At 41.0% G+C, this 17,621-nt stretch overlaps 1 protein-coding gene across 1 annotated transcript in view; it reads right to left on the bottom strand.

The window, feature by feature from the left end:
• LOC126418622 (ribonuclease P protein subunit p29) overlaps positions 1 to 17,621 on the bottom strand; it is a 101,099-nt gene that overhangs the window by 12,064 nt on the left and 71,414 nt on the right. Inside the window, exon 5 of the mRNA XM_050085464.1 lies at positions 13,937 to 14,110. Within this exon, the coding sequence (XP_049941421.1) occupies positions 13,974 to 14,110 (137 nt within the window). The 3' untranslated portion in view covers positions 13,937 to 13,973. The remainder of the gene's footprint in view (positions 1 to 13,936; positions 14,111 to 17,621) is intronic.

The following is a 17,621-nucleotide window of genomic DNA, read 5'->3' on the forward strand; positions in this document are numbered from 1 at the left end:
GTGAAAGTGGTCATTGGAACCATGGGCCAACAACATTTTTGTCATATATGTATGTGCCATTTGTCATGAATGTTGGCTTGACCAGCCTTGATTTTTGCATGTTCCTCTATGTCTAACACAACTGATTTTTGTCAGTGTCACACTGTGAGAGAGGGCATATGTGTAATGTATGTTCATCAATTTGTATGGTATGCTCACTGGGTACTACCGTCTGCTGGGAATCCCATAACACTAAGTTACTTTTTCTGGAAAGAATATTAGGTTTACACATAGATCACCTAAACAATCCACAAATGTAGGAGATGTATTATTTGATTGTAATACATTTGTTTTCAGATGTAACTAACTGTGACAAAGTTCAGGCTGTGTGCTAGACTGGAACTCAAACCAAGATAATGCTGATACACATGCATGTTCTATAAAGTACACCATTTAAATATGCCTCATAAACGTGACTCAAAATGTCTTTCAAGCTGTCTCCCCACACCATCCATAATCCATAAAGGTATCTCCAGAAAGCAGAAAGGGGGGGGGGGACGGACGGACGGACGGACGGACGGACGGACACACACACACACACACACACACTCTCTCTCCGGAGAAGAAGCTAATAGTTCTGAAAGATTGGACAGTTTTTTGTGCTCTGTGTGCTTATCACCAATACATAGAATTTCACCTGCTGTAGGTAGCAGTTAGTATTAGCTAGCCATTCGTAACATTATTGAGCTTCTGTGCCTTGAACGATGCTGTTTTTTCTTGTCCCATAGATGAACTGATAGGTGCTTAGACTATTTTTAAACAACTGAAAAAAACAGTGTCAACATTAGATTTCATTCAGTGCTCAACAATAATGGAAATACCTCGACGGAAAAGTACATAAAATTAGGGAAAGACAACCACTAGCCTACTGCTGACTGATGTTTAACTCATAGACACATGTAGTAGAAAACAATATTCACTAGATTTTGGGGTATCTCTCTTCTTCTAGCATACAGTACACACATTCACACACATAATCACACAAACACACACTACCACAGCCGTAATGACACAGATTAATTATTGAGAGTAGTTGCCTGGGCTGATGCATGTGGGGACGGAGTTGAGAAGGATGCACAAGGCAAGGAGGGGTAACACGATAGTTTGAGACAACAGCAGGAAAGACAGATGACTCAGTGGGTGCACAACAAAATGAAAGGAGTTCTGAGGGGGTAGAGTATATAAGAAATATAAAGAAGGAGGGAGGGGGGGGGAGGAGGGAGGGAGGGGGGAGGAGGGAGGGAGGGAGGGAGAGAGAGAGAGAGAGAGTATCCATATGGCACGCATAGTAAAGCAGCTACTGAAGTCACTTTTGTTGTTGTGTACAGCAGGTTTGACAACTTGATGAACAAGTTTCTGGTTTGTCACAGTTTTGCACTGACCATTCCTTTGAGCAGCCAGTTTGTTAGTTGTCATGTCCACATATAATTCTGTGCAGTAATTGCAGAATATCCTACATATAACATGGCTGCTTTCGCACGTGCCTCTGCCTTTTATTGGGCAGGAAGTGCCTGTGACTGGACTGCATTGTTGGTAGTTGGCTGTATGAGACAGGTTTTGCACCTGGGTCATCCACAAGGGAATTACACATAGGGTTCGGGACTGGAATAGAATGGCAAGGATATTCTGTAGGTTGAATGTGTGGTTGAACACTACTTTGGATGATGTTGGTAAGATTCCCCTCACCTCAGAGCATGCCAAGAGGTAGTCGAAACCCTGGTGAGGGTGTAGTTGAGCTTTCAAAGGCCAGGGTTATATTTTGTAATCAGAGGAGTGTCGGTCAGTGGCTGGTTAACACATTTTCTAGTACCAGAGGAGAAGGTTGCACAAAAGGTCTGCATATGTGTGAGCTGTGTAGGATATTGTATGTCAGTAAACATTCTGGTAATGTTATCGGTATATTTCAACAACCCCTGCCTACCACTGCAGATGTTGCATCCACACGTGGCACTGCTGTAACAAGAGACTTTTTACAAGGAACAAGTGATAGCTGTCAAAGTGGAGGTATCATTTGTGGTTGGTGCACTTGATATTTATGGAGCCATCTGAGAGGTAGAGGTTGACATCTAGGAAGGTGTCTCTTTGAGTTGAGTGGAGCCATGCGAAGTGGATTTGGGAGTAGTTGTTGAATATATGGGGAAAGAGCAAATATTGTCCTTGCCATGAGTTTAGATTATGAAAAATCATCAATGAATCTGAACCAGACAAGGGGTTTTGTTTCTGACTGGATAGGATGGATTCATCCAGCTGACCCATAAATAAGTTGAAATAGGATGGTGTCATGTGAGTACTCATGGCAGTACCACAGACTTGTTTATACATATGGCCTTCAAAGTGAAATAATTGTGTGTCAGGATGTGCCTGACCCGGAGGATTAAGAAAGAGGTGGTGGGGAATGCTGAGAAAGGTAGTGTGGGAATGCTGGTGTACAAGCATGTCGTATCCACAGTGACCAACAAGGAGTTTAGTGGTAATGTGATAGGGTCTATGAAGGAAGTGAGCAACATCTTGGATGTAGGATGGGAGATTACAGACAGTGGTTTGGAGGAGTTGGTCAACAAAGGCAGTAGTCCATGGGGTAAAGTTTATGGAGGTTGGGAAGTTGGCAAAAGGTAGAAGTGTAGGAAATTGCTGGTGTTAGGACGGGAGGGATATGGATTTACGGGTCAGGTTTTGGGATGGCAAAAACTGTCTGCAGAAAGGATATGGTCTGGATCGGTTTTCAGGTTAAAGATAGTTGTGTGTCGCATAGGAGTGGCATTCGACTCACTGGGCAGTGATTTATAGAAGGAAGGTGAGGCCTGGATAGAAATGTGGAATTCTTGAAAGATTACCAGGGAATGACAGGGGGGATGTGAAACAGCAGTGTCACAGTACTTATTGTTTATATTAAGAAATTGAGGCATGTTTGATTTTTATAAAAATTACACAAGGTTATTCTGTGTATTAAGTTGTGACCGGGAATGCAAAATTTATTTATGCGTATTTACAAGTATGAACACACCTGATAAGAGGTCAATAATGTGTACAAACACATATATCTACATAATTATTTATGATACTATGATCATGGGTGATGAATGACCATGCTGCTGTAGATTATTTAATAGTTTGGAGCTGGTGGGTGGAGAATTTCAATGAATTGCAGTTTCACTGGGGCTAATGCAGTGGAACAGAGGAAGGGGTTTCTAGTGATGTTCTTCCTTGGATATGTAGGTCATGTGTTGAAGACAGGAAAATCACAGTACAAGAGGTGAAGATTTCCACACTTCAGGCAAAGGCTGAGGCCATCAAAACTGATTTAGAGATGGTGGAGGCAGGGTGAAGGGGGGAGGGGGGGTGGGGGGGAGAGGAAAGGTAACAGGAAATGGGAGGGGGTGGGGGGGGGGGGGAGGGAGAAGGAACAGTTTGGACAGTTCTATTACTGTTGAGATAAAGAACAGATACAGCCTGTTATGAATTGAAGGGGAGAAGTCTCATTCAGCTTTTTAAAAAAGTAGGACACAGCAGATCATAAATAAGAATTTAAGAGAGAGTTTGCAGATTAAATTAAGTCAGCTAGATAGCAGTCTTGGTAGAGGGAATAGGCTAACAGCTGCTGGAAAAACTAGGTTCCGGGTGTAATGGATCTGGGAGATGTGCTACTTTCTACCGGATTTGTTGATACCAAATCTAATGAGGGAGGTTGTAAATGTTTTCTTATATTTTTGTCAGAATATTTTTTGTGAATTGTAATTTGCCTTGTTTTATGCTAATTTGCTTATATGTTCGAGAGTGACAGCATATTGATTAATATTAGTAGATGTGACGAATAATATCAAAGAGACTGGTTACAAGTGGAAGCTTGTGTGTTGTGTGAAATGTCTTTGACACTGGAGTCGTCTTTGACCATAGTCAGTCAGCAGTGAACACTCGGTATGTGACTGTGGAACAATGTACAGGTCCCCGTTATAATAATTTGCAAGTGACCAGCTAAAACGAGTTATTCTACTACTTTTTTATATAAACATCAAGAAGGAAGCACATTCGGAAAAATGGTATTTGAAGCACCAAAACTGAGGCAAACGCATTGAACCAGGACATTTCCGCAGCCGACGAAACAGCATTATGGAATCATACTTTCACTAGACGACTGAAGCAAACACAAAAAAAAGGCAAATATCATCTTATAAACATCCACGGACAAGTGAGTACTGTCACGAAATATGCTAAATTCAAGTATATAAAAATAGTGAGCATATTTCAAGGGTACCATGCCACAAGTATCATACAACCTAGTGCTAGCCTTGATCAGATAGTACAAGGACATTGAGACACTGACTGTGGATTTGAATGAAGAGAATTAGGTACTGATAGTTGAGGGTGTAAGCAACAGTCTGGAAAGGACAGAGAATACAGTATCAGGAGGGACCTGGAGAAGCTAGGTGCAAGAACATTATACACATTGTGGGCTTAGTTAAGTTTCTGCTGTGGCACAATCTACCCTGTATGAACAAATCCACCTGGCAGGTTAACCAGGAACTGGTGGGGTTATTACTGAGATAGGAAAGGGCTTACATTGGTTCTGTGCCAGTTCCTGCAGTAAGTGACAAGGATTCACAAGACTCGGCCTACACTTTGTAGCAGAGGAAAGAAAAATTAGCTGAACTGACAGCTGAAAATACAGGAAAAGGGTTCAGGGTGGGGAGAGAGATCATAAACAAGGACAGAATTGCTGAGATTACAGGTCTGAGAGGAAACCTTTTTTTCCCCTCTAAATACCTTATTTAGACGGGCTGCTTTAAAGGACTGCTCGACTATTGTGTTGTTGTTGTTGTTGTTGTTATCTCCAGTTCAAAGTCTGGTACGTGGCAGCTCTCCATGCTAGTATATCCTGTACAAGCCTCTTCATCTCTGCAACCTACGCCCATTGAACCTTTTTACTGTATTCAAGCCTTGGTCTCCCTCCAATTTTTATGCCCTTACTTTCTTCCACTAGAAAAGTTATCAATCCTTAATCATTAATGATATTATCTGTGATCGACTGTCAAAGATCTTGGGACAATCCTCAAGGTCTTGCTAGCTTGCTGCCTCACTAGTGGGTGATGAGTCGCAATTCTGCAAAATAAAGGAGCATACGCAGCCCAGCTAAGCGGTCTCTTGGGCCCATCTGCGAGCAGTGCTCTATATGATGCCAGACAAATAGTTTCTGCACTGCCGAGTCTATTGTTGTTGTTGTTGTTGTTGTCATTGAGAGTTCAGGGAAGATCCTGTGGGAGTTGTCTGGTGTTGCTCTGATAGTTGGTTGTATGGTGTTGTTCCTTGACTGACATAGTGCACCTTGCTGGTAACCATGGTAGCCATAGTGGACTGCTACCAGATACAGCCTATTAATAGAGATGCTGCACATCGGCAATCAGAAACATCAGACAGTGTTTTCGGCCACTCCCCATATTAATCACCTGCTGTGGATGCTTCCCAAGATATGTCTGTTGATGGAGAGCAAAAGAACACTTCAATACATGGTGAGTGTCATGTCTGCATGCAAATGGTTTTTCACTAGCAATGGGACAAGAGGCTCATTTGTGCTCTGAACATCTGAGTTTCTGTCTGGGCTTTGAAGTGCATGAACTTGACTGGCCCTAAAGCTTTTGCTGGGTTAAGAATGTGTTGTTTTAAGAACAGTGGTTAAATTATTTAAAATTCATTGTGTGTTTGTTGGTACAATATCTTTTAGACATTCTTATTGTCTTGGTCCACTTACTTTAGTACCATTGCTCTCCTTGTAGTTCATCTTGAATTTAAATGATTATAATGCTTGAAGCAAGTTATGAAAGGTTACACCTAGATTGTAATTCCTTGGGGCTCTGTGTCAGCTGATTGTACTTACATTGCCAAGTGTTAAAATTCTACCTTAAGGTAAAATGTATGTTCTGTGAAAAATTCTGTTCAGCATTCCGGGGCATAAACTTTTAGCAAATATTAAGTTTTATTACTGGTTCTTCAACTCACCTAATTTAATTTGATTTTCACCCTAAGAGTGGCTATATAAGTGTCAAGCACGTTTTCTTTTAATTATGTTGAATGATTATTCACCAATATATGTGTGTTTCAGATTTTGCCTATAACATACATTTGTTAATATGTTATTTGGAGGTAGCAGTCAGCAAGGCTGTAAAAACTATTTGTTTGAAGCCTTTGCCATTTGTTGTATGCCAACATCATTGTCATTTGAACATCTTTTAAACTATTCAGATTGTTATTTGTTGGTAATTTATTGTTGAATAAATGTATTAATTTGTGTGTGGTCCTCTGGGTTTGTGTCCATGATCCTTCCATGCCAAAATTGAGGTGTTTTAAATTTTTTGTCCAGTAATATAACTAGGACTGCTCAATTAGAAAATTTCCCAATCCTCGATACCTCAGGATGCGTACTGTCAACCAATCTCTTCTTTTAATCAAGTTGTGCCATAAATTTCTTTTCTACATACTTTGATTCAGTACACCCTCCTTAGCTATTTGATCTACCCATGTAATTTTCAACATTCTTCTGTACCACATTTCACTTATGTACAAGGCTACACTCCAGACAAATACCTTCAGGAAATACTTAAATTTATATTTGATGTTAACATATTTATCTTTTTCAGGAAGGCTTTTCTTGCTCTTACAGTCAAATTTTACTCTCTCTCTACTTTGACTTACTGACTACTTTTAGTGTTTCATTTCCTAATCTATTTCTAAAAGCATCACATGATTTAATTCAACTACATTCTTTTAACCTTATTTTTGTTGTTGATGTTTCTCTTATAGCCTCTTTTCAAGATACTATCCACTCTGTTAAACTGCTCTTGCACGTCCTTTGCTGTGTCTGCAAGAATAACAAAGTTGTCGGCAAACTGTGAACTTTTTATTTCCTCTTCTCGAACTTTAATTCTCTGCCCATGGTTTCCTTTATTGGTTGCTCAGTGTATGAACTGAACAACATAAGGGAGATGCTACAACGGTGTCTCCATTCCCTTCTCAACTACTGATCCCCTTTCACGCCTTTCAACCCTCAATTGCAGAATGCTTTCTGCACAAGTTGAAACACTTTTTTTCTTACTGTATTTTATCCCTATTACCATCAAATTTTCAAAAATGTACTCTAATCAACACCATCAACTCTCTCTCCAAATCTATAAATGCTGCAAACATGCATTTACCTTTCTTCAGTCTATCTTCTAAGATAAGCTATTGGAAGAGTACAGCCTAGTGTGTTCCAACTTTCCTCCAATCGCCAAACTGATCTTCCATTCCCAGTTTTTTCATTCTTCCGTAAATAATTTGTGTTACATTTTGTTATGATTACTTATCAAAATGATATTTCAGTAATATTCACACCTGCCTTCTTTGGAATAGGAATTGTTACATTCTTCTTGCAGTGTGAGGCTATTTCACCTGTCTGATATACCTTGCATACAAGAAAGTGAAGTTTTGCCATGGCTGGCTCTCCTAAGGATCTCTAGAAACCTGAAGGTATGTCTTCCACTCCAGGGGACTTTCTTTGATTTAGGTCTTTCAGAGTTCTGTCAAATTCTTCTTACAGTACCATATTTCCATCTCAACTTTATGTTTCCCCTTCTATTTCTATAAAATTGTTTTTGTTTCCCTTATATAGACCCTATATGCATTTCTTTCATGTTCCACGCTTCCTTTCTTTACATAAAGGCTTGACATATGATCTCTTAATATTCATATATGTGCTTGTCTTTTCTGCAAAGATATTTAATTTTCCTTTATGCTGCCTCTAGCTTTCCCACAGTAATGCATGATTCTGCAGCCTTGCATTGCTTCCCAGACATTCCTCCTTTTACAGTTTGCTCTTCTTGACATCTGATGTTTAGATGTCTGTATTCCCTTTTACATACAGCATACTGAAATGTCTGGATACACAAAATCATCTATCAGTGCAATATTAAATACAAACTACACAATGATGAAATGATTTTGACATTGTGTTCACTATAGTTATTTTAGCACTTGAAAACTATGAAACAGTTTATAAAAGTAACTTTGTAACCTCATTCACAAACTCAGTTTTGGAACAGAATTTCCTTTTCCTTAGGTATTTAAGCCCAGAGAGAAGTGAGTTGAATATTCTGGCACAGTACATGTAACACATACAGCGTGTTAGGGGTATAAGTGCAGATACTTTTACTCGTAACTGAGAATAGTGTACTGAACAACATTACATCAGTATTTACTTCATATGCAGACTAATAATTATAACTATTAGTAGTAGTATGTTTTTAGGTTGGTTAGTACTTCCAAGTATATGTGGCAAGAGCAATGCCATTAATGCTTATTTTCCCATGGGCAGCAGGTCAGGTGCTGACGTGTGGGCAAAAAATGGTAAGTCTATAGTGACAGGTGTAGTAAACTTAGTGATGCAGTTATGACCGTGCAGAAAATGTCAGATGTTACATGTTTTCAGGACTGTTAGATGCAGAGGAAAACAACTAACACACAGAAGTGGGTAGATATTAAGGTACCAATGATCACAATATACACATTTATATCCCTTATACCCTGTATTTGCACCAAGAATAGTTTTTTTTTTTTTTAAATTCATATCACCTATCATTCTCCCATCTGATGTCAGACTTTGGCACTGCATTCATAAAAAGAGTGGTTCTTTAGAATGAAGCACACAAGGGAAAACATATATTGCAAAGCAGCAGCAAGTATTTGTAAGTACCAGAACAATTTGTAGCAAGAGGTTCTTTCAATTACTTAAAAAAATATTTTAATCACTATTTAGCTTCAAACTTCTCATTACTTTACAAATGAGTTAATGTGTAAAATGTAAGGAGAAGATCAAAAAGTTTCCATTTGTGGACACTGATGCAGCATATATGCAACATAGCGCACCCCCACCCCCAATGCTGATACATACGCACCGGCATGTACGCAAGGATTAGAGTGGCATTCGTACCTTTCCAACACGCGTGCAGTAAATGCAGAAATGTAAACTATGACAACATTACTACCAAATGCACCCAAAAAAAAAGTCTGGAGATTCGTTAGATATGAATCATCAAAAAGGTCCAGCACATTTTTATTTAAATCAAAGACAACTGATCTGAGTCTCTCTCTATGGCATCACAAAGCTATGCAGCGGCTATAAAAACACAAATGGAAACACTGAAACAGAACAAGTAACTGCTGACATACAGGTTGCCAGCAACTTCATATGATTTCTATAAACTTTAACATGTAAAGCAATTAAAATCAACTAATGAGCAAATGAATTCCAACCACTGGAAAAAAAACTGAAATGGCAAGTTTTCGAAATTAATATCCTAGGTTTGAAGATAATTAGTATAAATTTGGAGAAATAATGGAATAATTAGGACACAGGAGAAAAACTATGGGTGGCGCCAACTTGGTCTTTGAAAGTATGGAGCGGCAGGAAATTTTGGATGAAAATCTGGAGTGGGCCCCAGAGACCCCACTCATATAAAGGGGCAAGGATGTGATGTCGCCAGGTTGTCTCATACACTTTCTGTAAATCGATAAAGACAGCAATCAGGTGTAGGCACCTGCAAAAGGCCGTTCAGATTGCAGACTTGAGAAACACAAGACTATCAGTGGTGGAAACTGCCCTGACATGGAGCCAGTAGGCCCCGTGAAGAACACTGGTGAGGCTGATGGGCTGATAGCTATCCACATCAAGTGGGTGTTTACCGGGTTTGAGCACTGGAATGATGGTGCTCTCCCGTCACTGTGATGGAAAGGCGCCATCACACCAGATACAGTTGAAGATGATGAGGAGGTGTCGCTTGTAGTCCGACGAGAGATGTTTAATCCTCTGACTGTGGATCCAATATGGCCCAGGAGCTGTTTCGGGGCAGTGTATAAAGGTGCTGAGAAGCTCCAACTCTGTAAATGGAGCATTATAGGGTTCACTGTGACTTTCAGTGAATGAGAGGAGCTTCCCTTCCATCCGCTGTCTGAGGGTTCGAAAGGCTGAGGGTTAATTCTCCGATGCAGAGGCTTGAGCATAGTGCTCAGCAAAGTGGTTGGCAAAGTGGTTGGCAATGGCTTTGCATCGGCAGATAACACGCCATTGATGTTAATGCCAGGGACATCTGTCAGGGTCTGGTGCCCAAAAACACATCTGATCTTCGTCCAGAATTGGGAAGGTAACGTATGGCACCCAATGGTCATGGCACACCTCTCCCAACACTCCTGTTTCCGTCTTTCTATATGCTGGCGAAAGCAGGCACAGAGCCGTTTAAAAGCTATTTGGTGCTCCAGGGAAGGGCGCCGCTTATGTCACTGTAGAGTTTGCCGACACTCTTTAATTGCCTCAGTGATTTCTGCCAACTACGAAGGTACTGACTGTCCCTGGGGACACCCTAAGGAACAAGGGATCGCATTTTCTGCTGGCGAAATGATCATCCTGGTGACTCGCTCAACCACCACATCGATGTTACCATGTGGGGGAGATACAACGGTGACAGCAGAGGTGAAAGCTTTCCAGTCTGCCTTATTTAAAGCCCATCTGGGTAGGCGTCTGTGGGCATGGTGCCAGGGGAGTGACAGGAAGATGGGGAAGTGGTCACTACCACACAAGTCATTGTGGGCTCTTCAGTGGACAGATAAGAGAAGTCCTGGGCTGCAAAGTGATAAGTGAATGCCCGAGTAAGTACCATGCACACCACACTGAAATATGTGGGGGCCCCAATATTTAAGAGGCAGAGGTCAAGTTGAGACAGTAAATTTTCGACATCTCTACCTCGGCCAGTAAGCATGGTGCCATCCCACCAGGGGTTCTGGGCGTTAAAATCACCCAAAATTAGGAAAGGTTTAGGGATTTAGTGAATCAGTTCAGCCAATACATTCAGGCGTACTGCACTATCTGGAGGAAGATATACGCTGCAGATGGTTATTTCCTGTGTCATCCCTATCCTGACAGCCAAAGCTTCAAGAGGAGTTTGAAGGGGTATAGGTTCACTACATACTGAGTTCAGGACATAGACATAATCTCCACTTGACGCTCTATTATATTCTCTACGGTTCTTGTAATATCCCCTATAGCCACGGAGGGCAGGGGTTCGCACTGCAAGGAACCAGGTTTCCTGGGGGGCAACGAAGAAAGCAGCTGTAAAGCTTAACAGTTGCTGTAGCTCAGTCAGATGGTGGAAAAAACTGCCGCAATTCCACTAGAGGGTGACGTTATTGTGAGATTGGGAAGGCATGAAGTGCACAAGGAGGCAGGTTACACCTCAGGGTCACCTGCTGCCACTGACTGAGTATTGGTAATCATTCCTATTGTGGATGATGCATCAGTGAAATCCAGGTCCTCAGGGTACACAAAGATCTCCACTTCATCCTTAGTAGGGATGAACTGGTAGGGAGTGGTGGTGTTGGGGGCTGTGGAAGGTCCTGTTTCTTAGCAGTCTTCTTCTTGGATTGCTTGCCCTCTTGCTTCCCTTTAGGAGCTTGTTGAGAGGACATCTCCAAAGTAGCTTCACGCCAGGAGGAAGACCATGAAGCTCTTTGTCCAGCAACTTTTGGCTCATTTAGCCACTGGTTAGTGTCTGCTGTGGCATTAATGGAGACCTTGGAAGAGAGGGTCCCAAGAGACTCCTTCTCCACCTTACGCACAAGAGGTGCTGGAGGATGCTTTTGCTTGTCCAGCTGGAGAGAGGGGACCAATGTCCCAGACATTTGGGAAGAGGGGGGGGGGGGGGGCATTGCTTCCAAAGTAAGTGCTTTGGGAGCAAGAGAAGATTTGCCCCCTACCACCAAGGGGGTGGATGTATTCTGGTGGCCCGGAGGGACCACTGTTCATGGCACAGAATGTGAAACTACTGGCACTTGTAACAGCGATACTGAAGTTGCTGCAGCATATGTGGACGTAAACCAAATGGGGTATAATCTTTCAATTTTACATTTATCCTCTTGGTAAGTCAACCGCTCCAGAGTCTTGTACTCCATTATTTTCCATTTCTTTTGGAGTTCTGTGCAGTCTGGCAAGCAGGGAACTGGTGCTCTCCACAGCTGATACAAGTGGGAGGAGGCGCATGTGGAGTATCTGGATGCAGTGGACGTCTGCAGTTTTGATATGTGGCACTGCAAGTGCAGTGAGAAGACATGTGCCCGAATTTCCAGAACTTAAAGTACCGCATAGGGGGAGGCATGTATGGTTTAATGCTACAGTGGTAAACCATCACCTTGACCTTTTCAGGCAATGAACCACCCTCAAAAGTCAAGATGAAGGCACCAGTAGCAACCCTATTGTCTTTGGGTCCCCTGTAAACATTCCGGATGAAATGAACACCCTGCCGTTCTAGACTGGCGTGGAGCTCGTCATCAGACTGCAAAAGGAAGTCGCGATGGAAAATAATCCCCTCGACTATGTTGAGGCTTTTATGGGGAGTGAAGGAAACAGGAATATCACCCAGCTGAACACAAACCAGTAATGTCTGGGATTGGACTGGGGATGTCTCATCTTGAACAGTACTTTCACTTCCCCAAGCTTATCCTCAAGATGTTCAACAAAAAATTGAGGCCCCATAGGTAGAAAGGAGTCCCCAGCCATTCTGCTACAGCCTGACCGAGGTGAATATGGCTCTCTTCTTTCTATAGCCCTACGTTCCTCCCAAGGTGAACCGATGGAGGAAAACGATTTAGGGCCATATCTGTCTGCATCATATTTGTTCTTGCTCTTCTTAGAGACTGCTGGCGTCGTTCAATCAGCAGCAAGAGATGACTTCATCTGCTTCATTGCGAGTCATCCGCACTGATGCCACCACTCCGACCAAGGGCTCTCCCCGCAGGTGCCACCCAGCCACAGCGAAGGCTACCTGGCATGATGGTCATTGCCGGGAGTCCAGGTGCCCCACGAAAATGGGCATCTACTCCTTGGCATACGTGGGGAGTTTGCAGCTCAGGCATCAGCAGTATGATCCCTGTGTTGTCAGGGGGCTACCACGAAATGGGTACACGACGGCCCCACCACAACGGACTGCCTACCATGCTGGATATTGGGCACAGAGAAATCCATATTGTCATGCAGGTAAACGAGGACAACAGGAGAAAATGACATACCCCAGAAAGTGTCCTCACCCAAATACTTGAATTGCAGGTGGAGGTGCTTAGCCATGACGAGAAGAGGTTCAGGAGTACGAAGCTATGGGCACTATGGATAACTCATGCACCATGTAAGGTATTCTTCCCCATATGGGATGCACTTCTGTAGAATTTTGAAAGTGGGAGGTCAAACCATAAAATGGGACCTGAACTTATAGGGCCAAAACGTGTGAGACTTCTTTTAGTCACCTCTTACGACAGGCAGGAATACCTAGGGCCTATTCTAACCCCGGACCCACAAGGGGTTTCTAATTGTAATACTTGTCTTGTTGTACTAAAACTTTAACATAAGATTATGCCTGTTAATGAGGAGATTATGCCATAATTTTAAATTTTTAAATTGGGTCAGTAGTTACATGCAACACTGAAAATCAAATTTTTGCCGCCAATGAAAGCTGTTAACTAGGCAATCTGTAACCAGCACAATGAATTTTGTTATTCGATTAGTAATATAGTTGAGTGTGGCAATCCACAGCTCTCTAAATAGACAATGATATACAAATGGCAGCACAACAGTAATTGCATATTATCTCTAGTGTAAGAACTGTCTATATCAAGTGGTGCAGAGTCTTTATTTCATTACTATACTTTGCATAACATTTTATACCTGTAAGTAAAATTCAGTTGAAAATTACAGTAAAGAGGTCTTGCACAAATAGAGAGAAATTAAAACAGAACTAACTACATGGGGAAAGCAATAACTATATAATCAGTTGCTGAAAGTAAATTCTTTGAGCCAAAATGTCATATTTGAACAATTAAAAAGAATACTTACTCATGCATGGCTGAAGTGTGATGAGTTTTGCACCCAACTATAGATCTGGCAACAAGAATGATTTTATTTTCTTTGCGCTTCGTTCACTAGGCCTGATGCAAAAGTGCTTCCCATATATGGTAAAAGTAAATGATGACAAAGTGAACGTAAATATACTGTTCATCTTTGGCACAACTACAAAAAGAAGAATGAAATTGTTTTATATACATATATCAATCTAATACTGAGTAATTTATTGACAACAGATAAAACAAACCACTGTCTAGTTAGATGAATAAAAGTTGCTGTGCAGGTTAAGCATTTAAGGAGACCAAACACTTAAAGTTATCAGTCTCCTATTAACCCCCCCCCCCCCCCCCCCAAAGGACAAAAGCAGTGTACTCCAATCTGTATCCATATAGATTAAATTGTGTAAGTGCGAGAAAGTGTTCTAAATGTTTGTGTAGCATGTATCTGAGGTACAACATGGAATCAGCCTGGGAAACCACATAAAAACCACATGTAGGCTGGCAGACACAGAAACCCCTCATTGTTAATTTGCTGGGTGGATCAATAAAAGTGATTTTCTGATTTGGTAACTCCAGTTTACTCTGTTATTGAGCATTTGAATAGATGTAACACAGATCTTCTATGACCACCTCTCTCTCTCTCTCCCTCTCTCTCTCTCTCTCTCTCTCTCTCCCCCCCCCCCCCCCCCTCCCTCCCCTCTCTCCAGGCACTGACTGACTTAAGTATAGATGTAAAATGTTTATTTTCTTGAATTTTCATTGCAATTCCACATTAATTTTACCAATACATTCAACTCTTCCATTTCTTACTAATTTCTGTTGTTTGAAAAGAGACAACAGAAGAGAAGATTCTTGTAAGCAATACTGATACAATTTTCTAATAAAATTTGCGAGAGGAGCTTGAACTTCACAACTACAGATCCATCGCTGGTAGACACCTTAATTTAAAAATACAGGTAAACACTTAGCTTTGGGAAATTTACCACACTAATTTAGAGCAGAAAATGAGGGAAAGTATACGCACATATAAGTACAGAAAGAAAAGGTGCTTCAAATCTGGGAAGTGAGAGACACATAAGAAAGGAAATAATTAGGAAGTTATCACAGACTACAGTTCAAGAGTCAAAGTACCTGCTAAATTTAATAATGATACTTCAGGGTGTATACATGGACAAGAAAAAAAAAAAAATTCCCCAGTTGAAAATATACTTTTTCCGTGTTAAGTGATAGTATACTTTTCCTCGGCACTGTAAAACTTATGAATCATTAGAATGTTTAGGGTTTTCTACACAGACATAGAATTTGCCAGCACTTTAGAAAACGAAACCTGGGGGGGGGGGGGGGGAATCACGTTTTGGAAAGATCTTTAATGTGCAGCAACGTGTACGCTGCATTTTTCGTGTTAAGGAGGTATAAATTCGAATTCCACCAAACACTGCATGTTAATTTCCGAAGCAATGAAATCGAGATTGCGACGCGCTTTTGTAAGCCATAGCTCATGTCACGTGATCTCGCCAGCTGATGACAGCATAGGACACGTGATGTAGTCAACCAATAGCAAGATGACTCTTTAAGTAGCGTGAACACACAAAAAAGAAAAGTTACTGGTTTAAATTAATATACATAGTGTTGCTACAAGAAAAACAAAGCTTTCACAAATAATACTGGTCACGAAGATTAATAAGCTGCAAGAGAAGCTAAGCTTTCAGATATAATGCTGATCTTTTTGCGCATGTTAAACTTTAAGATACATCACACAAATATGCCAGTACATGTCTGATCTTCTGGGCTCGAAATTCTTCTAGATGGTTGTCCTCATAGAGTTGGTTTTTAAATGAGAGTCAAACGCTCTGTGATTTAAGATATTCATCGTACATTCTCGCACATAGTTCGTCTTATGTAAAAGGAAATTTACTTTGAAAGTAATACTTTTCAAACCAACATTCGTTTCAGCCTTTGCCAGAGGGCGCCAGATAACAGGCGTCACTGCGCCTGCACAGCTACGATGACTCAGGAAGCCCACATGTTCGTATGTATAAAACATTAAAAGATCTTGCATTATGACATAAAAGAAACAAGACATCAAAGGATACTTCAAGAGCATCGGAATTTCGTGAACCATACTAAAATGCATAATTCGCCTTAAAGTGCACAATCGTATGTCCAGATTTGGATGTAAATTTTCTTGAGTACCAGTACTGCATTATCTCATGTTTGGTTCTTTATTATGGCATAATGCCGTACGAGCTAGAAGATGGAAAACGTGCACTTGAAATGCAGCGTACAGTTGAAACTAGCCAACAGTGTGAAATTAAATGCTTCGTTTCAAATAAATTGACTGCCTCAACGCAAAAGACTAATAAAAGCCAAATCTCTTTAGCAAACCGACAAAAATAACTTCATTGTTCTGCAAGGCGATTAATGCTTGACTGTCAGAAAGGTGGAAATAAAACCTGTAACTAACAACATATTTTAGCCTTCCGTAATTATGCGATCGTATTTTAATTCATTTGGTAGCTCCTGACCACAGAAATTCATTTTGTTTTCATTTAATGTGAGAGCAATAAACGAAGAGGAAACAGCAAAATCACTAAACGTAAACACAGGTCACGTGGAAACTACCCACCTCCCCACTACAACTCAGAATGCTCTGTGAATCAGCCCCGGATCTACGATATTTCCGAACCGGGACAATACTAGATAGTGGCACCCAGCCACACTTCTGTAGCCAGAAGCGGCAGAAGGTACTACTCAGACGCAACTCAACTGCGCATGCGCAAACAGCCCGCAACTGCTCAAATGAATCTAATGTAAAAACAGCTGTCACGTCACACTCATCGTAGGCAATTTGTTGTTAGGAAGCACTGCATATTCTTCCTAAAGCCTTTGACACACTTTGGTTGGCTTGTATGAGCACTGTATTTTGTTGTTGTATATGGCGGATTTCCTTTGTGACTTGAGTTTTATTTTCGTATTTTTTTTTTTTTGCTGCAGTATTATTCTGCAGAAGTGGGATACAGTAATATCCTTCGCTAGAATATTAGTTCTTACCAGTCAAAATTACAAAAATTTAACTGGTAACTAAACAATGAAAAATTCCCGGAATTCTAAAAAATTCCCGGGTGTTTCCCAGTTTGCTCCCGGGTCATATACACCCTGTCCTTATATAGTCAATAATTCTAACTTGACAGCTTAATTACAATAGAATTGAAAAAGAATGCAAATAAAAGTAAAAGGCAAGGAAATACAAAATATGAATTGGTAAAGCAGAAGCTAGATAGGAGGGTCATGTAAAATTATGAGGGGTATTCAATAAGCAATGCACAATATATTTTCTTTTTTTCAGCTAATTTCAGTTGAAAAAATCCAGAATTTGCTGTGGGACATTATGAAATATTCCTGCTTCACCCCCTATAGTAGGAGGTGGCACTGTATGTAGCCTTCAAAATGGTGTCTAAGGGAGGTGCATTTCAAGCAGTGTGTCGTCACTGAGTTTCTTTTGGTCGAATATCAGAGCATTGCAGATATTCATAGGCGCTTGCAGAATATCTACGGAGGCCTGGCAATGAACATAAGCACAGTAAATTGTTGAGCAAGGCATCTGTCATCTCAATAAGGTCAAGCACTCCTATCTCTTCTCCTGCATGCCAGCCAGCTGCACACAGTTGCGACTCCTG

The sequence above is a fragment of the Schistocerca serialis genome, chromosome 9 (genome assembly GCF_023864345.2).
Source record: "Schistocerca serialis cubense isolate TAMUIC-IGC-003099 chromosome 9, iqSchSeri2.2, whole genome shotgun sequence".
In the NCBI taxonomy this organism is placed as follows: Eukaryota; Metazoa; Arthropoda; class Insecta; order Orthoptera; family Acrididae; genus Schistocerca; species Schistocerca serialis.